This window comes from Chelon labrosus (genome assembly GCF_963514085.1).
Source record: "Chelon labrosus genome assembly, chromosome: 7".
Lineage (NCBI taxonomy): Eukaryota > Metazoa > Chordata > Actinopteri > Mugiliformes > Mugilidae > Chelon > Chelon labrosus.
The window spans coordinates 28,420,081-28,443,307 of record NC_140343.1 but is presented as its reverse complement, the minus strand read 5'-3'; the positions used below and the strand labels follow the sequence as shown (position 1 = coordinate 28,443,307).

At 38.1% G+C, this 23,227-nt stretch overlaps 1 protein-coding gene across 1 annotated transcript in view; it reads right to left on the bottom strand.

The window, feature by feature from the left end:
- Positions 1 to 23,227, bottom strand: part of pex5la (peroxisomal biogenesis factor 5-like a) — a gene marked incomplete at its 5' end in the record, with an annotated part of 87,674 nt that overhangs the window by 38,044 nt on the left and 26,403 nt on the right. Inside the window, 2 exons of the mRNA XM_084547600.1 lie at positions 4,002 to 4,113; positions 12,915 to 13,019. Of these exons, the coding sequence (XP_084403726.1) occupies positions 4,002 to 4,113; positions 12,915 to 13,019 (217 nt within the window). The remainder of the gene's footprint in view (positions 1 to 4,001; positions 4,114 to 12,914; positions 13,020 to 23,227) is intronic.

Genomic DNA, 23,227 nt, shown 5'->3' with positions numbered 1-23,227 from the left:
CTGTGCAGTCACCTGAAGTGTATTGGCTGAAAAGAGCAGCAGCAGAATATTTTTAGATGACCACTCAGGAGGAGGAGGAGAAGGAGGAAGAAAGATTCTCCTGCTTAAGTAGCCTTGACAGCTCAACTTGTTATATCAGAGAGGTTATAGATCAAAGTCAAATCTGCAAGCAGTACAATAAATGAAACATGTCCTTCTTATTACAAAGACAAAGTTAAAGTTCCTTCAAAACAATACAAACTTGATTACAGGCACAAAATTAAAGAAAATTCACACAACACAACACAACAAGGCAACATGAGTGACAGGGTTTTTTTCTAGCATGAAGATCTGATCAAATTTTACAGTAGGCATTTTCTTGGCAATAAATAAGAAAAAGTTCATTCATTCATTTTCTGTAACCGCTTGTCCTCTGGAGAGTTGCGGGTGGGATGGAGCCTATCCCAGCTGTCATCATGCGAGAGGCGGAGTACACACTGGACAGTAGAGGTGTGCGATACCGCTAGATTTGGTATCGATCCGATACCAAGTAAATACAGGGCTAGTATCGCCGATACCGGTATCGATACTTTTTAATAATTACCGGTGGATGCATTATCAGTCTGAATTAATCTGAATCTGAATGAATTTTCATGACATTTAAGTGTTTTTGTGATTTGCCTTTTGGGTTATTAATCAGTTAAAATCCAGTACAGAATTTAGGAAAAGTTTTATAAGTAAATAGAAAATACTTTATTATCACAATAAAAGTTCACTTGATCACTTGAGGACAAATAAAAACTAATTATTTTTCAGGCAGAGTGTTTAGAAACTACAATACAATTATAAAACTAAATCTCTCCCTCCATTGCACTTCTTTCTGGATTTGGATGTACAAAATTATCAGTCCACGACAAATATTATAAATAATGTAAGGAAGTGTTTAGGAAGCACAATCCAATACAAAAATAAGACAACATTTCTCCCCTTTAGTGCACTTTTTTCTTCTTTTCAGGGGTCTGTCGGGGCCAGGTGGGCGGGGGATTTTAAAAATTTCCATATGCTTATACAAGTTTGTTGTGTTACCACTGTATCTTACAGCCTTTTTACAAATAGTACAACTTGCTATCGTTTCATTTTCGGCCCGAAAATATAACCAAACAACCCTACTCTTTCTCTCTGCCATTCTCCGACGCCGTCTCTGTGTTGTGTGTAATGCGTTGCTGCTGGCCGGGGCAGGCTGGTAGCGGTGGGCGGTGTTCGGTCACCTGGCGTCGCGGAGTCACGTGACGGTACAACAAACACACGAGTGGAGAGGGCGTGAGCAAAATGAGCCTGCTCTGCTCTGTGACAGAGTCCGGTCGCCTCTTTATTGAAGCGAGAGAAACTGCAACTTAAGTATCGATCTCATTACATTGGTATCGATCAATCTCAACACCAATGTTGGTATCGATATTATCGATATTTGGATCGATCCGCCCACCACTACTGGACAGGTCTCTAGTCTATCACAGGGCTAACACAGAGAGACCATTCACACTCACATGCACACCTACTGTCAATTTTAACAAGCATGTCTTTAGATGATGGAAGGAAGCGGGAGTACCCAGAGAGAACCCACGCAGGCACAGGGAGAACATGCTAACATTTTAAAATTTAAATTCATATACTGTGTTACGCACTGAAAGTCTAAATTAAGTTCCAGGAAATTAACTTACCCCCAAAAATTCCTTGTGGCACTTAACTTTTCGGACTTGCCAAGTACTTGTGGCAGCTATAGCTTGGCTACCACTCAGTAATTTCCACTTGAATCCACTTTGCTCTTTGCTACTGCTGCTCGTCTCATCCACCACTGAATCCCAATTTTCAAAGCAGTAAATCACTTGTTGTATAGATTCATGCAAAAACAGTGGCCAAATTTGTGTCTTAGGTAAAAGATGGTCCTAAGGAAACTTTGAATTCCTTGAAAAATATCCCTGAGGTTTGGGTAATAAATGTGTCTTTACAGGATTTAAAGGATATGCTAGATAATACAGGACACTACAGGTCTTGTAGAGTCTACTGTGGTGGCACAAAACTGTTTTGGCAACAATATGTTGGACAACTGTGGTCATAATGTTTTATCACATAATTAAACTTTATGAGTTTCCTCATAAAACATACACATTTGGATTTACTATTTAATGTTTCACTGGTGAAAGTACAGAGAGCTGAGTTCAAAGGTCAGAGCTGTGGCGTCCTTACAGTCTTTATGTGACCATTGAACCAGCATGGAAGAGGAAAGTGCTGACAAAAGAACTAAATTTGAGTGTGAGTACTGAAAGGATATTTTATACAATGAGCGGGTGGTGATGAGAGGCTCTGCTTGAATAAATGAGTACATGACTAGTGATGTGCTGTATATCCTAACCTGAGCGAGAGAGACCCTGCAGTACTTGATTTCAACAGGGGATACCAGCTGATTAGGTTCTCTTAAAACTTCAGACTTGTTACTCAAATTGAAAATTTAAATGTAATTGACTAGTGTGCTTCTAAACAACAGATCCCCATGACACCCATACAGAATGTATAATGGAGTTTTTAAAATTCCAATCAGCAAAAGTAGTCATTAGCCTCAGAATCATATGAAAGTAAAAGTAATTCATCAGAAAGAGAGCACAATCATGCAGGCCTGTGGATTAGCATTCTTGAACTTGTAACTGTCATTCACTATTGATTTCCTTTGCTTACTAAATCTATTATTTTTTCTGGAAACATCGTGCGATAAACCTATTGTCCTCTTCACCTGAACATCTTAGGCTGTGATAAGATGTTCAGATGCTACAGATAAGGGCAGCAGTAAGACACCAAAGTGAACATGGAGAGTGGAAAAACAAAATGAAAAAGGAGCAGTGCAATGGTAGTTGATTTTAAATGTCCTGTACCTTTTACAATACTTGCTCATACACTGAATTTTAAACTAGAATTCTTTAGATTCATAACCAATATCGGTCTTTGTCGCTGACAGCAGGAGCAGCAGGAGTCTTTGAGGAGACAGAAGGTTGAGAGTTTCCCACATTTCTCCATATTTTGCTTGGCTGAATCAACACAGTCAGTGGCCAGTTTGGAGATGACACATGTCAGCTGTGTGTCGCTTGGTTCTGCAAATTATTATTCAAAAGACTGATCAAGGATTAATCCATGTGGAAAACAAGATGGCATCAGGCATCTGTTAAAGTCAGAATATTCAATTTCTCAGTGCCTACTTTGACCACGTTGATGCTAGTTTATTTGTTTGCAGAATTAAAAGGTCATTAAAGATCATTAAAATACAGTGGAAATTAAATTAGTCCATTGCTCTTTTAATCACATTATCGACTGTTTATTTCGATGTATCCAATATTGGCATAATAGTCATGACGTGCACACTTTCGTTAAAATAAGTGTTAAATTCTTATCTTCAAGGAAATAAAAACGTGTATCATTGTTCAGCCTGACATAATGTGACAGAAAATCTTAGAAAATCTAGTTGTCTCCTCTTTAAATCTTAGGAGTATTAAACTCGCTGAGCAAGAGTGAGCATGGAAACACACAATAACTTATTAGCTGACAAGCAGGAAGAAGGAATTAGTATTCTTCGTTAGAATTAGTATTACGTTGTCCATTCACAAACCCATTTAAATAGAGGACATAAATGGCTGGACGCATCCTGTTCAATTACTTGGAATCTACAGCTCGTTCTTGTGCAGGCGCCATGTATCATTGGTTTCAAATCAAACAGTTTACTCCTCAGCAATCAAACCTCCATTTAATAGCTTCAGATAATATTCTGTGTTGTGACAGCTAGACACATGGTACGGTCAATATAAAAGGTTCATTGACATGGTCAATCAAAATAGGAGGCAGTGTCCAATGCATTATTCAAGACTTATGTGTGTTAAAGGACATGAAAAACAAATGAAAAATGACTTGAAATGCTGGACAGCATGTTGTGTAGTAAATGGTATCAACAAATTTACAGACTGAAAAGATCAATGCTATACCGGCTGTGTTGGAAGTCACTGGTCGGGAAACTCCATCGCACTTGGTCTCGCAGAGGAAATCATCGATGGAAGGGCTTAAAAGTGGGCGGCTCTCTTGTTGCTCACTCACCAACTGTAAGCACAAACAGATGAGACAGTTCAGACTCTCAACAGGCACCACATAACCCTCTTCTCTGTTGACGTAAAGTGAAATTCTCCCTTAATAACCTGGTTATGGTTCATATTACAGTTGTGTCCCTATATTGACAAATCCCTGTATCATAAGAGGGAGACATTATCTAATGTGTCTCTATGAGGGAAGTACATTTGTCCTCCATTGTAGCATGTAGTGTATTCACAGCAGTGTTAAATGACACAGATTGATTGAAGTGATGCAAAAAGGTTAGATTTTTGAACATTTTTATTTGGACTGGAAGGAGGGTTAGGGTAAACAGTAGTGTTTATGTAAATACACTGACTTGCGTGGAATACGCTGATTCACATTCATCTACAAGTATGGCAGCATCTTCTGCTGAAAATGAGACCCTCCCCAAAAAAGCCTGAACTCAATCATCAAAAGTGAGGGGATTTTATAAACAGAGACCAAATAAAATGGACACTTTGTAAAAATGAAATGGCCTACCACAGCAGCACAACAACCACTATGCACAGTCATCTCAGTAGAGAACACCCTGGGGCTCTCCGACCTCAAAACAACGAGACCGCATACATTTTGACTATTACAGTGAGTTTTGTCTGACGGCTGGTTTGTAGTCAGTGCCTGGGAGTCATTGTTGAGTTCTTGTCTGAAACACAGCAGATAAGGACACAACAAAGACTAACCAAAGTTGATGCTAATGGGTAGTATAGTAATGCTGCAGGGCATTTTTAAGCTGTAAGCAGTTTGTTTATGTGCTTATAGACCTTAAACAAACTAAACACATAGATCTCCACTGACCATCTGCTCTACTGGTGTAAGCAACATTTTGCAGGTAAATAACACAGATACATGTCCTCTTACAATCAACACTAGCCACTGAAGTTAAAACACACTCGGCGCTTATCGTATGTAGTAAAGGATACTTGATCAGGATAGGTGCCCTCAACTATAGTACGAGCTAAAGTTCAAAATAGAATTCAGAAAACAATCAATAGATTAGCAGAAAACAGTATATAAATTCTTGTTTTACTCTATTTTAATTAAGCATTTTTGACACAGAGAACCTCCAGAACACACTGTCACATCTGTATATACTTACTATTTTGATCCACGGTACTGCCTACTGAAACTTGTGTCAGTGATGTTTATAGCTGGTATATGCTTATAGTGCTACATTAAAGTGGGATTAGTGCATTGTAACTGCTCTTGGTTGAACGCTGCTGGCGTTATAGATAAAACAGTAAAATCAGACTCACAACAGTGTATTTTAAAAGAACTACAGAACGATGACCAGGTTAGGGCATTGTATGTAATGTCACTGAATGAGTGCTAATTACTGTTTAGATCCAGATGGGCTTGGCTAAGAGAAATGTCCAAAACAATAATTACTTCACCGTTACTGTTTATCTCACCTTCCAAACCATGAATGTGCTCATCATCTTGCCTGTGATGCACCAATTTGTAGGCTTGCCAGTGCAGCTGCAGAATAGAAATTTGTAGTCTAAAGCATCAATACACTCCAGGTGCAGCTGGTCACAATTTGCCAGCCAGTGCTTCATAATTTGGAGGTGAAAACCAGTTGTGTCCCATGAAAAGAGGAAGCCACCACCACTGCTGTTAGCCTGTGCAGTGTGTGTATATAATGCTGGCAGCGAGTAAACATGACATTTGCTTTTGTTGCTCTCTGGGCTGCGCTCGCAAGCAGAATTTTAATGAAGGTGCTAAAAGATTAATTGCCAAGCATGAACTAGACTGAACACAACCTGCCATATGCTTGATGAAAAGTGCTGAATGGGGGTTTCATAGCATGTGTCCAATTACAAATGAGGAACTATTACATTATACGTAGATGGCACGTGTTTTTGCTTTACTTCCTTAGTGTTGAGTTCCAACATACGCCAATACTTGAAAATAATGAAAATAATCTAGCAATTTGTTACATGGACTGCAGTGGAATACATAAGTATGCCTTTTGTGAGCCAAAGTCCCTCAGAAACATTATAGTGCTGTATGTACATATTTCACAGCTTTACAGAAGATCTCTTTCTGTAGTAAACTTCTACTACATGCCACCAGTTCAAGAGTAATCAAACAGCCACATTAAAAAAGAAAGCTATAATTCATGATGACATGCATGTGATTTAGCTTAATGCCTCATGCATATTTTAAGAGAACTTATTTTTGTACTTAATAATGAAAGATGAGTGAAGTTTAGTTTGGAAAGACTGCACTGTACAAACATAACTTTTGCAGGAGATATCTCTGAAAAAGCACTTCAGTAATATGCAGAGAAAAGACGTTTCTTTGTTGAGTTAGAGCTTGTGCTGCTCTGGCACAATGCTGATCCAGCACAGGTAATTAGGCTATGTGAGGGTCTGTTTTGCTGTGGTGTTAGAATAAAGATCTGGTTCACTGCAAGTCTCACTAACCCGATATCACCACCTGCTGCTGCCAGCCTATGCATTTTTGCAAATTATAAGAGAAGACTACATAAGTGTGGACTTGCTTTTAAAGGTCAAATTTATAGTGATTTACAGACTGTGCTTGTTTGGGAAGAGTGTAATTGAGACTGAGTGAAGGCTAAGCTGGCGCTGACTCAGTTACAGTTGTTAGTGGTGTGAAAAAAGTACATGCTTTATTTCATCTCAACTTCAGAACTAAAAAGTCTGGAATAGAGCCACTCCGCCGCATTTGATGGAGGAAAAGACTCATCTCAAAACACTTATGTTGTTTTTTCTTTTTTCTTTTTTTTAGTAGTTAGTTTTTGCTCAATGAACAATCTTGCTGATTAAAAAGTCACCGTAAACAAAGTTGTGAATTAACAACTTGCTAGCTCTGGCAGTGAGAGAACAGAAACACTGCTAGTCATTCAGAGAAAACAAAAATGTGGGTCTGGAAATTACTATGTTTGATTCTTTGTGAAAATTGTTTTCCTAAGAAATTAGAATTTTTAGCATTATATTTAATCAAATCTAACATTTTTACATTCTAATGTCTGCGTCTGTTTTGATCACGTTGACTCACGGCCGTGAGATACCTGGTACCTGTCCTTCTTGACAGTGAAAAAGATGAATTGATCAATGTGATTACCAGATAATTTAATTGCAACAGTTTTAATTATATATCTGTTGTTTGAGACATTTATCAATTCAAAATACAGTAATATTTGTATTACGCTGTTGGAAGGGCAAACTATTTGGAGATGCCAAAGCTGATGTTTTAGAAACCAAATTATGAATCACTTAATAACAATATATAATTGCAAGATCAAAGAGATTAGTTGTAGTACTGGCTTTGACTACTGAAACGTTTTTAAGGTTTATTAATTAGGTTATTAGGTTGCTGTAGTGTAGAACATTTTGCTGAAAACTCCTTCAGCACAAATATGTATTCCAAATCAGTTGTTGCTGATAAATGAATGTGTTTTTTGGATTCATATAGTTCTTTACTGCTGGTTTTTACTGTGCAAATGCAGTCGATGTTGAGTGTTGGTTACATTCGTCCAGATGTGTATATTTTGCGGCATTGCCTCAGGTTATATGAGGTACATGATCTACAGTGTCAGTATATTAGTTTGTTATGGAATTAAATGCAAATGCTGCACAGAATGATGTTAATGATGATGCATTACTGATATTACAATCTATATTATAACATTACATTTCCTTCTGTTATGTTTTGTTTTGGGATTCCTTACATCCAATACATCCTATGTAGCTCCAACCAAATGGCCTCTTGTTGACTGATCTGTTCAATGCAAGCTTAGCTGTATAAATATAGTGTACTTTTGGAAAACTGTGGAGACCTGAGAACTGGAGGCAGAAAGTCTTTTAACAATGTTAATGACATTCATAAATGCACATGCTTGCAGTGGGTGAGCGGATGATAACCAACATGATGAAACATCTGTCGGTGAATAACAATTTTTGTGATTCTTGCAAAGTGTCTGTTGGAGAGATCTGTGAGTTACTGTCTGTATTAAGGAGCACCGTTAAATCCCTTTGTGTGACATATGACCGTGGATTTCTCCCCCCAGTTTCTCTTTTCTTCTTTGTGACTGACTGACTGAAGGTCACATCTGTCAAAGGGTGCTGCATGTGAAACATTTAGAGCGCCAGAACCAATTTAATTCATGAAATAGTGTTGAGGTTTGAAGTTTTTAGACAGATAATGAGATGCTGGCATGGTCATGGCTGAGAGCCCTGCTGAGTCATGTGCTGATGAAAGTTGGAAGTGTTAGTCTAGTCTAAGAAAATCGAACATGTCGTTAGTTGTAAAACAAGAACATTACTGTTATAAACCAACCAATCTTGTGCTTAATTAAGTCACTCGTTATGAAAATAGAATGTGTGGTACAGCAACCATCTGCTTCACTGTGTTTAGGAAAGGTGATAGTTTCTTGGATTATAAACAATATTTTTCCCCATGGGATAGCACTAGTTGACTTTACTGATCTCCCGACCTTTCCTCTAGGATCAAATACTGTGGCATACTGGCAACAGACTAGGCTGACATGGATGAATATGGTCAATGTAAGGCAATGCCAGTGGCACAAATCACTGCTATTCATAAGTGCGTCCTCACAGAGCTGCTAACATGACAGTAGGTTGTGACAGTGACTTTGTGATATATTTTTTGAGATCCATTAAAGCTCATAGACAACTGTCTTTTTAGTCTATATGCTTGAAATCTGAGTCTCAGCTGTAAGGATGAAAGTTGTGTCTATTGTGTGCCAGCAGCTACCTAATGGAGGACACTTCACTATCTACATTGGACACTAAATGATCACTGTATGTCCCCGTACTTCTTCAAAGCACTTCCTGTGATTCCCGTGGGGGCCACTTTTGAAATTTCCTCTTCCAGTCATCCAGAAAATAGGGACAGAATATCTATGTTCAACTAGGGAGATGCATCAGACACATAGCAGGTAGCATGCAAACACTAATTATATATACTATAGTCTTAACCCAGGAGTAGAGCACTTCTGAGCCATTTGCCCATTACTGTCAGTGCAATGAGGTTACTGTTTTGCCTTCCTCCTCTGTTCCCCTCCTAATATACCTTATATGCAGAGCATTTTGGAATTTTGTTTACAAGTAGTAAGCAGTAATCTAGAAAATTATGTGATGGCATTCTTCAGCTAATTGTGCCGCTTGGGCTTGACTCCAAGAGATCTCTCAGATGTTGCTGTCAAGGGAATTGTGTACCAGTTATACGTGTCAGAGGGAGTGGAGGGGATGGTGTATAAGCAACTTAAAGCAGTTATTTGATAAAACATGGAGTCTAATTGAGGAATGGTTGTCTGGGAGAGTAATCATATCATAGAACCTATGGTTCGCATGCAGAGCATGTTGTGTTCAAGCATCATATTATATTTAAATCTTCATCTGTATTTATATAGTAAACTTTGCTTTCTTAATTATTCTTCTTCTGCAATTCATCAGGTTGTTTACTCATTACAGTTGTTTTTAAGCTGTTGGTGTGGGTGGCAGTGATCTGTTCCATGTGCTCCCACAGGCCTGCATACTGGAGTTCATTTAGTTGGGTATTTTATGACTCATTGTAATGGCTTTACAAGATATGTCCTCAAGCTGCAAAGTTGGAAACGAAACAATAAAACAGTATAAATAGGACTGAATGCTGTCATTAATCTGTATCATTCAAATTGTAGGCAAACTCCATAAAAACACAGATAAAACAATAGGGTATGCAAGAGTTTGGAATATTGCAGGAAATAATAGAACAAGAGCACCTACAGTGAGCTATTAGGTGAAGAGCTGCAGGCTACAGGCTGAACACCTTCTTGGTGAGGTAAACAACTCGTTTCACTGTGCCATGCAGAGCATAGTTACTTACAGAATGCTGGAAAAAAAATCTTTATTTGAACAACAATAGTTTGTTTTACTACCTCTAGAATTTTGTACACTGTAGTATTAAACTGCATTTGCTGTTACCATTAGTACCTACAGCTGTTCCCAAATGCAGGGCTTAATGTCAGAATGTCAGTGTCAGAGTTAGCAGCACTGTCTTGCTTTAGAATATTCGAGTTGCAAATCAAAAGTTGTATTTTATCTTACCAATATGAGTCTGCTTAGATAGACTAATAAATGTGACGTCTTGTTCAAATGATTATTGCTATAGACAGACCGATGGATATAATGTTTCACTTCATGCTTCTTCTCTTTTTAGGTATGTTTAGCTTAGTGCAAAGTTTTCCTTGTTTTCCATGAGAAAAAGTAGTATTTCTGGCGTGACTTCATCTGCTACCAGGGTGCATGGAGGAGGAAAATAAATTGTAGAAAGGTCAAGACTCTAGCAGCACTTGTAGTAAATGGAAGAACTTTATTAGACCAGTCAAATGTACCAGGTCTAATAAAGTTGTTCCATTTACTACAAGTGCAGCTGAAGTTTTGACCTTTCTACAGTATTCTGTGAGAACCTGGACTGAGACCCCTGACTCTGAAGTCCATCACATGTGATGTTGGGCTTTACAAATAGCCTCGACTTGACTTGACATGTGGCGTGAGGAGCCACAGCCTTTGCCTTAGCCTCTGTCACTTGCTAAGTGACATGACGCTGGGACACGATTCCTCTCAGACTGCAGCCTCAGCCACTTGAGAACACTTCAATCATGAGTTGTGTCCGCCAGTGTGGAAACAACATCAGGTGTTGACACTCTCACTTAAATGATGTCTTTTTTTTCTGCCGAAAAAGGATTTTAAGCAATATAACATACAAAAACCAGTGAGAGGTTACTGAAGGACTTGACAATCTACACATCACAATAGAATGTTGTACATGAGAAAAAAAACAACTACTTTATAACAACCTTTACTCAGTTAAGGCATAAAATATTTAACAAGTGTAAAGTATTTGACAAGTGCTGACTTGCAACAGCTGCTTTCTCCTGCATATGTGCATGCATATACTGTAGTTTTTTGTAACACACATACAAACAGCTGATCTCATTTTTATGGCTTTCTGTGTTGGCAGCATGCTCAGCTTAATGCATTGTAATTTTGAACTGAAGTGCTAAGCAGCCACTTGACAGCAATGTCACGGGTGGTTTAATATGACTGAGCTGACAGCAGCTTTTTGTTGTCATCAGTTTCAGATATGTTGAAGGATTACTGTAATTGTGAAGTCTGTTAAGCTAATGAAACATATTTGAAACCTTTTTGAGTCATGACGCTGACATGCCTTTTCAAGATATGGCAGCTTTTTTGGCAGTCTTTGTTTTTGAATTGGCTGATTACCCGCAATAAATGTGCATAATCTAAAAGACATACACTTGATTTGAATTAAGCACTACGTGTCATGGTTAGGGCAAGGCAACACAGGTTTTGTCCTAACTGACTGACTGACCTAACTGTCCTAATAATGTAATAATAATGTCGATACTGCTTATAGTTCAGTACATTGGGTTCATGACAGCCCTAATTATGGCAATAAGAATGTGAAACATTCTTAATAAAATAATGTGACAGATTTAGTGTTTAGTTAGTTTAGTTTGCAAGTCATGCCTATAAATGAATTTTGGCTGATGGCATCTTTTAGAAATGTTCATGAAAAAACTGAACCTCATGATCTACACTATGGTTTAACTGTAGTTACACTGAAAGAATCGAACGAAGCGCTCCTGTGTCCATTTTTTTTCAGTTGAAATTCTGTCTGTGTTGTTGACCCATTATCTAATAATAATGATTTCTGTCTGGTGAAAAAAATGTCAGGTTTTTGAACAAATCTCCTCACAGGGAATGTAATTACGATATTGTAATTGGAAGCTGTTCATTGTTGAGTCCTTGTTGCCCTGAATACGGTAATTTATATTATGACAAATCACACTCTAGGCATTAGAATAAACTTGGCTATATCTTGCTTATATCTGCAAAAATGCTGAGCCATAATTAAATACGTTCCACTTTAGTAGCAGCATTATCTTGGTTGTGTGACAGCTTATTAAACCAGACATTGTATTACAAAATAAAACAAGTATGACGCATGCCACAGGTTATTAAAACACGGACAGATATACAAGAGGACACACACACAGCAGCAGCACGCACTCATATTGCACAGAAGCAACCAAGCACAGAGCAAGAAAACTCATATTGACATCTGGAGAACTGACTCCAGCTATATTACACTTAAAAAGCAAAGGAGAAGTGAAAAGCTCAGCAGTAGCTAATGTAATTTGCTGCAGTTTAGTACAGAGAGAAGAAGCTCAGTACCATGCTGTGTGGCATAGCATTTTGGAAATGCATTCACACGCTGTTTGTGCTGAGGATTAGCTGCTTATGAGGTGTAAAAAGTTCATGAGGAGGTTTTAGTGACCCGATTAGGACATGGGACTGGAAATTTGTGGCGACCCTCTCGTTAATCCCCCATGAAGTGCTAAATATTCAATAAATTTTAAGTAGAAGACCAAGCAGGAAACTTGCAGAGGCTAATTGGAAAAGATAAAAAGTCACAAGGATAATTGCAGCAATTTGAAGCTACTTTCGTGGATCATAAGATCATTCTTCACTGTTTGTGTAAATGTGGTGATGTAGTTGACGGGTTTTATACCCCATAGAGCAGCTGGAAATGAAATAATTGTTGCTTCTTTGTTAGATTCAACAGTCATAAGGCTCAAGTGATGAGTTAGTAGACAGTGGAAGTCAGATATAGGACACTCAAAGCTTTGCTAAGTTTAAGTATGACTAACACAGGAGGACTTTCCACTTAAAGGCAGGGGGTGAGGACGGGGGGATTTCTGAAATGGATCTGCCCACCTTGGTAGTCACTGTGAGGAGGGGCTTCCCTTCTGATGACGCCTTACTTGGTATCTCCTTCAGGACCATGGCAACAGTCTTATCTGCAGCCCTAGAGTCTTTCCCCTACAACAGTGAAATCAACAATGACTTGTGTCAGGTCAGTTGGACAACTCAGTGCTTTTTGCCCCCGTCCAGGGCATCTTACAGAAATGACTTTATGATGATGGAAATACTAACGTGTGTGTGGGGCTGTCTAACAACAAAAAACATTGACTGAAGACATTTCCACAACACTATGGCAATGAAAAGAGGGTCACTGCACAATGTAGAGTGTTGACTATAGACACAGATGAGCATGGTTGTTTCCACACTATGATGACAGAATATTACACACACAGCTCAATATACAGATTCTAATACTTTAATTGTTATATGGATCTCTGCAACTCCAAGAGATATTTGAAAAGTGAAAAAACTTCAGTTCGGACAGATCATACAATGTGAACTCAGCTAGAGCTTCAATAATAAGGAGAAAAAGGCTTTTAAAATGTGAACATTATTTAGTTTTCTTAGTCTTTTATGATAGTACTTAATATCTTTGCTTTTTGGGATTGTTGTTCAGACAAAACAAGACACTGGAAGCCAGTTATATGAATTGTTGAGGTGAGGTGTAGCTGAGGTGATCACAAGATCCCTAGTTTGAGTCTGGAAGTGACCGTTGCATGTTAACATGTTTGCTTCTCAGCTTCCAAAACAGCTGATCGTTTTGTAGGTTTCCCTCATCTGCAGGCTTAAATCCAATCTTAACACATGTCCTTTGCTACACTACAGCTTACCCCCCAAGCATCAACTGTTCTGCCCTCCATATACCACCCACATCCCCTGATAGGAAGACAGCTTGTCTGATAATTGCCAAGGCTTCATTACATAACAGTAAAAATGGATTATGTAAGAGGTCAAATTGATTTTGCCATCCTTTTGTCATCCTCTTCACCTCGACTTGGCCGGCCTGCAGAAACCATCAGCTTTCTCTCAGACATCTCTCACACATTTTTCCCACTGCCAGAGATTTGTCATCTTTTGTCCTTTCAGTCGAGTTAATACACACACACACACACACACACACACACACATCACAGAATCACCACACACAAAAAAGCGCATCGTCCTGCAATTAAATTAGCTGACCAGAGAGAGACAAAACTGCTGTTCATGATGGTTTGTGCATTTTGTAGACAGTGAAACCATCTGTACAGACAGAGTGCAATGCACACTAGAAACCTTTCAGCTTGATCTTATTAAGGCTTTTCACCTTTCCACTTGGTATAAAAATGAATTAGGCTTTTCTTTTGCTGATGTCCTCAACTGATCACCTCACAAAATGCATATTGCCTAGACCTGAGAGAAACTTCTCTTGAAAGCCTAATGCTCTTAATAAAGTCCCAAAAGCCATCTGCTCCCACTCTCTAGATTAGACCTGCTCAGCATAAATGAACAACATCCCTCGAAAAGATGCTGCCGGGAGCGAAACGACATTCACATGGCCAGGGATGATTCAGAAAAGCTTTAAACAAGTCTAAATGTTTTAAGTCATTTTGTCTGAATGGCAGAGGATGCAATTTGACCAGAGCTGAATCTCTCCTTTCTGACGTAAGTGGAAATGTAACATGAGTGAACTGTGTTGAGAAGCAACACATACAGTACATTTCACTGTGCATTGTACTATGTATAACTGTGCATGTGACAAATAAAACCTACCTACCTAAGCTTCCACCACACATACACTCAGTTTGTACTGGCTTACAGTATTGGCCAAACTGCAGTGTTGTTTGGTTTAAATGTTTGCTTCGCTGGCATTATGTTTTCTCAAAAATACTATATGTGCACTACATCCAATCCATTAGTGCTGTCTAGGTTCAATCTATCATGCAGTAATGGTTAAGAGGTTTCCATATTCATTCTACAGCACGGCAACAAACACAAATGTACATCCAGACATAAAGAACTATAATTAGCTAAAAGAAGGAGTCCTGCAACAAATACATCAGTGTGGCTTGTGACCTCTAAGAAGATGGTATAAATTCACAGAATGATTCAAGCTTTTTCTGTTCAATATGTGTGAGCTTAAATAACCCTAAATTTACTTGCCAGGCCTACTTAAACCTTTTGCATAGTACTTGCATAGGAAGTGCAGTGCACAACTCTGTGTGTTCTCATGTACTGAAAATAAGTAAAATGGCTTTTATGCTTTCAGTGTGCCGGCAGAGGCAGAAAACAACCAAGAATAATTAGTGTGGGAATAAGAATTATCTTTTGTTTCAGTGAATGGGACATTTCTATTACAACAGCTTCTGCCTAAAGATTTTGTTCTGGGAGATAAAATAAAAAATAACAAAACAACAACAAATTATCCACCGCAGATGAGACTGACTGCAGCATTATGCCATTTAATCAAATGATTAGGTCCTGTTGGTGGCACAGGACATAAAGGCTGGTGTTTGTCTCAAGGCTCATATCCATTTACAATCTCCCAGCCACCACTATGTGGTCGTCACTCCAAACTAATGCATTTACTTGAAAGACAAATATTCTCAGGTGAGCAACACAAAACATGTTTCACAGCAAAATAAAAACCATAAGATTCAGTGGTATTGACACACACTGAGTCTGATGAGTTTGTGGATCATAGAGAGAGTTGTTGTCAAGTGCAATATGTTGCATTTATTTTAGGAATCATTGTTTCAAAAAGAAAAATCAGACAAGCCTGCGACAGACTTTCACAATGAAATATTGGCCTGAGAGAAGTGGGAGTGTGGATCTATACTTTCTTCCTTCTGTCTCAGTAGCTGTATCTTCAAGTCTTCTGTTTCAGAATTGGTTTTAAAGACCTAACAATAAGGAATCATTCTGATAAGAAGTTAATGATGGTGTTATCTTTCCTTTTTGAAGAGTGTTTTAAAAAAAGTTTTGAACATCTGCTGTCTTGTCGGATGTTTTTTTTTTTTACACTAACTGACAGCTGTTTATGGCCAGATATGTTCAAAATGTTCTGCAGTATTGCTGTGCTTCCTCCTTACTGGTATTATTTGGCACAGGTGCAGATGAACTTAGTACAGTTCAGGCATACACTGGGCGATTCTCAGTTGATGAGTTTCAGAAAATGTTGATTAAGTGGGTCTACCAGACTGTTACAGGAAAAACACATTGTGGAGATGTGATGTGATGTGATCCAGGTAACAACCTCTCATGAACAAGTGTGTACCTATCTGTGTTTAACCTGATTGTCTTGTTCTGATTACTTTTTTAAACTTATATTGCATTGTGAATATTCATTTTCTTGTGCATATACTTTTTTTTTTCTAGTGTCTGCCTCCCCATTTAAATTAGAAAAGAGATTGAAAGTGCTGGTAGTATTTATGAAAAATGTAAGTGACTTATGTTGTCAGGTAATACATCTCAAACAATGGGACTGACTAATGAGACGTAAAATTCAATTTTTACACAGACCTGCTCTATTGTGTCTTCTTCCGCGGCATTCACATGACATTACCAAATTTCACGTGTCGTTGCTATTGTTCTATAGCTATTCTATATATTACGTCGTACTTGTGGTTAGAAAATCTCCTAGGGATTAAATACTGTAGGTAGTTGTAGGAGAGATGTTTGTAAAGATATTTTCTCTATTAGCACATTTTGTTAATGGGTGAATTTAACAACCTGTGAGGAGCTCTGCATGGAGGTGTTATAGCTTTGTCTTCTTCCGCTATCAAAGCGTAAACACAGGCTCGTTCTAGGCCACGACCACTGAAGACAACACACAGTCTTTTTCTTCTCTTAAACATGTGAGGTTTTCCAAGTGAAGAAAATAAATACTTTCAACTCCACGACTTTTTTCATTCTCTTTTTTCATTCTCTTTTTTTTCTGCCAATTGTGGTTTCATTGAACTTTTGTGTGAATATAAAACACTTTTTTAATAACAGCTCATAGTTCATGTAAAAGGAAGATGTCACGAGGGAATTCTTACCACTCAAAATCAGGGCAACTTTTTAGTGCCAAAATGGTGACAAGCCCTGCAATATACATTATAACAACAACAAAAAAACTCTTCCCCACAAAAATGTGAGAAAAAGGTATCAGTCCCATTTAGAAGACATTTTGCTGGAGTTAATATTTATTTATATGGTTTCACAGTATTTATATTCAAGTATCATCCAGATTAAAGAAAAAATCTGGAGTACAATCTGCTCGGCTTGTTTGCCACATAAAGCACATTATCGGCTGGTTGTGTTAATGCAGTGTAGTTCTTGATGTATCCTTTTGTGTCCATGGCAGACCTCTCAGCTCCGTCATGTTTTGCTCTTAGGTTCAGACAGAAGCCACAAACAACAGCGTGGGGATTTTCTGCAAATGGAAAACTGATCACACTCAGGGATGAGCACAGTATACTCTGTGGACTTGAGAGGAAAATATTTGGCTCACTGCTGACTGCAGTGAGCAGATATACGATGGCATATAATAATTGGATGGCTGCAGCATCCTAACTGTGACTCAGAGAGATTGTGTTAATAAATAAAGGCTGATGCACTCTACACACAGAGCCAAAGTCTGGGGTTCAAGTCTGAGCTTCATACAAGCATGCGGCAGTCTGGAAAATAGGAATACACTATCAGCAGGTAGATTGGTAAAGTACAGTCATTTCTTTAAAGACTCACCACACAACAAGATACCTCCATTATTCATTCTTTCATTCATTCATTTATTTTCTATAACCGCTTTTCCTTTGGAGGGTGGCGGGGGGATGGAGCCTAGCCGAGCTGTCACTGGGCGAGAGGCGTTAAGTTGACGCAACAATGTTAGCTTTTAAAAGAGAATTTTGAAGTTTGGAATCTGTTGTCATGTGGTCGTGTTGGGTGTCTATAGTGTTTATTTTATCAATGAAAATTCTGAACAGCAATGTATTTCAGACTGGTCTCAGTGGTACTCTCAAAATATGTGCCAAATATGCATTATTTATTGCTGCAATAATACCTTAATTCATTGAGTAAGCACAAATGCAATCGCAGCTTTCTCCAAAATAATTACCAAACACAAACTATGCCACCAGATCTTCTTAACTGCAGCCTCAGTTTTGCCACAGTAGGCAAAACAGACATAATTAAAATGACAAATGTGTTTTTCTGGATTTCCTGTCCTCCATATATAGGCCAGCATTATCCATGTCAAACACACACTCACATTCACATGGAAACTTTGAAAGGTCAGGCGCATTTAATTACAATAGACACACATGTACAGACACAGGCACCCACTGGGCCACTCACTCTGGCGTGGAGATTCAGTTTGTTACAAGATCCTGAAGACTCAAGATATTAAATGCCATAGTGCTATTATTCAGAATAAGGTGGATTAATGCCTATAAATGTTACTGTAGGTACTCGGTTTTACTGCTGCCATTTCTGAGGTAGCTCATAAGGAGGTTTTCTGTCAGTGTGACATTTTCTGCCACTGTTTACTGGGTCTCATATACTTTATGGCAGTTGGTTCTTATAATGAATGGGGAGCTTTGGCAGCAAACATAATATGTCACTGAAAACTGCAACCTGATGTGCTTGAAAAATAATCCAAATAATTGATTGTGCTTAGAGCTGCTTATACATCATTGTCAAATACTACCCGCCTGTACTGCACTGTGTGAGTCTTGGCAGTAATATCCCATCAAAGACAAGAGATTTCTTTGGTCGATGGTGGCTAATACAAATCACGTTCCAAATCACAGCCTGCAGCTGAGGGAAATTTACGTTCTTGTACTAATATCTGCCCTCTACGCTAGCTTGTCCGCTGAGAATATATTTAGTACCCACTCAAGTTCCCTGAGTGGTTTATAAAGACTTGAAAAATGTGACATTAAGTCTTTGGCTACCTAATAAACATGTCTCAGCCCTAGACATGATCTAACTCTCAAAGCCAAAACTAATTTAAAGGCACATTCAGATTGAGAACATATTTGGTTTCTAAAGCAATGTTCTTTTGTACTACTACTACCTACTACGGCAAGGTGATCTTTTTTAATTGAATTTATTATGTGCACATGATTATAACACTGAAACACAGCATGGTGGATTTATTTCTCGTCTCTTATCAGTCTTTTGAGTCCTTGGTTACCTGATTCCCTGCATAACAACAGTGCATTTGGGCCACTGAACTAATTACAGTCATCAGAAGCATTTGCAAAGTTGTGTCTTTTCAAATAGTTTCTTTTGTATTCATAATTAATGCCGTATAGTGCAACACAGAACACTGCTTTTACAAAATGCTTTTCTGTGGTGTTTCACTGAGCCAAAGTCTTTAATAATTTGCTCCATTTTAACATCAATTAAAAGTATGTTTCAGAAGTTTGATGTCATGGAAAAGAAACATCTTTCTTGTGCATATTTGATTGATACCACTCTTCGGTGTATGGCAATTATAATCCCGAGGGAAATTCAAGACATACCTTTAGTCTTGGTATCATGCAACTCAAACAAATCTTGTTAACAGGATCTGGAGTTCAGTTTGGAGTTTCCATCAACAGTAACTGGAAACTACAGCATATTTCATCAATATTTCATCTGACTTTATTAAATACCTGCAACTTTATATGATGAGAGTTCATATACGCGTCTTTACTAAAGTCAAAATGATTATTCTGTGATGTCAAGTTATTTTTCACAGTCTCACCGCAGGATATTTATGATGACATTACTGTGGTGGCTGTGGCTCAGTAGGTAGAGCGGGTTGTCCATGAACCAGGGTTTGCGGTTCAATCCCTGGAATGTGCCACATGCTGAAGTGTCCTTGAGGCACTGGTGTGTGAATGTGTGTGTGCTTGTGTGAGCGAATGGGTAGCTGTGTGTGTGACTGTAATGCGCTTTGAGTACCAATATGTACAAAAGCGCTATATAAAAACAAAGCCATTTACCATATAAATGCCTCCCATAACTATATGTATATCATATATAGCCTATCAAATCACTAAATTAACTACCAGATGGCAATAAGTTGTTGAAAACAATGAAAACACATGCCATGGTAGCAGAAGTTGGTGTGGTTACACATTTAAGTTATCATTACACATGCATTTTCAAATTATCATAAATAATGTAATAAAAGATTTTGTTAACAGATTTATGCTGATTATTATTATTGTCTGTGGTATTATGGGTGACATTTATTTTCTGTTGTGCTATGACTCCAACTGGTGACTGAACATTGGAACGTTGGAGCACCCAAATGACTAAATATAACAGGAAATACTCAGAAATAGTTATCTTGGCACGTAACCCCTGCAAAACCACATGATTTAGTTTTTTCTTTTTCTTTTTTTTCAGAAGCATGGCTATTTCTTTTTTCTCCTGTTTCCAGTCTTAAAGCTAAGATATGTCAACTGGTTCCAGATCCATGCTTAACATAATGTGTGGTGTCCAGGCTGTCCTCTTCCCAAACCAGGATTACATTAATCTAACAAACAAATACTTTTAATAAAATAAGATAAATAGTAAATGTATTTCTTTCAGCTCTTTGGTGGTTTTAAAGTGTATCAGCTTATTCTGTTTGCACGGGCTTTCGCCAACAGACTGCTTGGATGACAGCATTTGGCCGGTGATCTGTGTAAAAGTGTTTGTCTGTTGGCAATGTCTGCCGTAGCACTGTGACAGACAAGTCTGTATGGATTTAAGGTTTGGTGCTGCTTTAAATCCCTCAGTCAACAAAAGAGGTTTCAGGCGATTTGCTGAAAGCCACCCTGTGGCTGCGATTCTGCTGCTGCAGCATTTAACAAATGGATGGGAATGTCAGACTTATGCTTTGAACCAGGTTCAAGGCAAATACTATTTAGAGTTTGCTGCAGTTTACTAAGTTGTCACAAAACTTGCCTTGGACAGTAGAACTATGACAGGGAAGTCAAAACTGACTTAAAAGTTATGTTTATTTTTTGATTGGGCCCAAAGTCTGTAGTATCACAGACCTGCATACAGGTCACTGATCTCGTTCTTATAATGATAATCTTCATAGAGGCATTCAGGCATCAATTGTTGATTGTGGAGTAGAGTCGTAATGCCATTAAGCCATAATCATTTTCATAATGTGGCAGGGGTTAGAGTTATTTCAGTATATTGCCATTGCTCTTATAAGTATAAAGGAAACACATTGTCACTGGAAAGGTTACAATTAGCTACTGCCATTTTTTTTGTCTATGTCATTGTATTAATATTATCAGACTGAGGAGTTGTTTCATCTTTCAACAATTTTTATTACTCACCAAATGCACTGAATGTACATATCTTTGACATCTAACAGACTTCACCTCCTGCTTCCTATAGTAATTGCAAAGCTGTTTATCTTCAACACTCAAATCCCACAGTTTTATTTTTCATTTCATGTGTACTAGCAAGCAGTTTTCTTCCTTTCTGATATTGCTGGTGCAGTTCTTAATTACCATGTGGATGGATGTGGATTAGTGTGACATCATTAGTATGACCCTTGTGCATGTACGCTAATGTGTGTGTGAGACAAACAAATGGGGACACACTTGAAAAAAAGTGTGTACTCTATAGCTCTATTACAGTCCAGAAACTCTACAGCTTAACTCTAATGTGGTCTTAATAGAACCAAATATAAAACCATAATAAGATGGGGTTCTTCACACACTGACTTATGGTGGCTCCAAAAATGTTTATTGTTCTCTAGGTGCAATCATCAGTTTATCAACCAGTGGTTAATTAATCTCAACTTCATCAATGCTACAATAAGTGTCCACTTTTAGATTCACAAACAGGAACATTTTTGTTCCACCGATTCCTTGTAAACCTCATTTCAGCTAAGTTGGATGTATCACAACCTTTACATAAATGAAGTGACATTCAGGGAAAGGTAGAGGACCGTAACGCCTTTTAATGGGGATAGATGACCCAAACTCCTTCTGGGTCTATAGAATGAGGGCAGCTGAGCAAACAATGCTTAAATAGAAATCAGTGAGATGTCACCAGGCGCCCTAGTTTGTCGCTATGGCCCAGTCAACCCCAAATCTAACGAATCTACCCCCCTGGAGTTTACACCAATAACACTCCACCAGTCTTGCCAGTGGCATGCCATGACATATGTGTGCCGGACATCTTGCTGTGCTACTATTGTTGAGGGACAAATGGAGATATAGACAGGACATACTAGACTGAATTACACTTAACAATAAACAAAGAAAGAGACATTTAACAAAAGGCATAAAGTTATGCAGCCTTGTATTTATTATATTAAATGACATTACATGAAACTTTTATTTTTATGTAGGTCCACGCTCTGAAGCCACAAAATGCTTTATATAATTAGTTTACTCCCAAATATCTGTAAACAGACACTGATGCTTCCAGACAGAAGTACATCATCACTCTGCCTCTTTGCCAACAACAGGACTACGTTTATTATTTTTCCATCAACTGTAAGCTACTGATGTTCATACTGGGAATTTCCCTTGTGACATAAACTGAGTTTTTATTTTCCCAATGTATGGACCGTATATATTTAACAATAATAGATTAAAGCAACATATGCATCCATTTCCATTTAAATATCAGTTCATTTACTGTATATGTGCTCTTCATTGTTGGGTCTATCCCAACATGCATTTAGAGAGCAGGGCTAACATGCATAATCATGTTTGGGCTTAAAACTCATCCAGTTTAACCTGTCATCAGCATGGCAGTCAACACAAATATTAAACAATATTATTTGTCAGATGGTTATAATATTTAAATACAGTATATGCGTGCATTTACGCTGATTTTCAAATGATATGGATCCTTGATTTCAACAGTGATTGTAACACATGAGGGCACCTCAGATCCAATTAGAGCCCAACATTTGGGACCAGAATATAAGGGCTTGAATGGACACAGATTGGCCTTTAAATGTTTTGTCCTTTACAAAGATGTTACTTGAGGGAATAGCAGTGTTAGAACAGATTATATGTAAGGATTTCAGGAGGTGGTAATAACCCTCAGCAGAAGCTCACTCATTTATCTCACATACTACTGCGTAAAAGAGTGTTACAATGACTGAGAACTTCTCAGAATACTAACTAGATTTTTTTTTTATCTGGATACAAAAGTAAAGAAGGAAACTAATTTTTCAGTTGTTCTACAACTTAACACTGTGTCAGTTCTAAAGCCACTAAACTTAGTTCTGACCTTTTAAAAAGTAATTAAGTGTGAGTTGTTCCCAGTAAAGCTCACATACCGCACAGCGGTGCAGTGTGCTGTGCAGTTCATTAAGACAGCTGCCACCACCACTGAACACACTC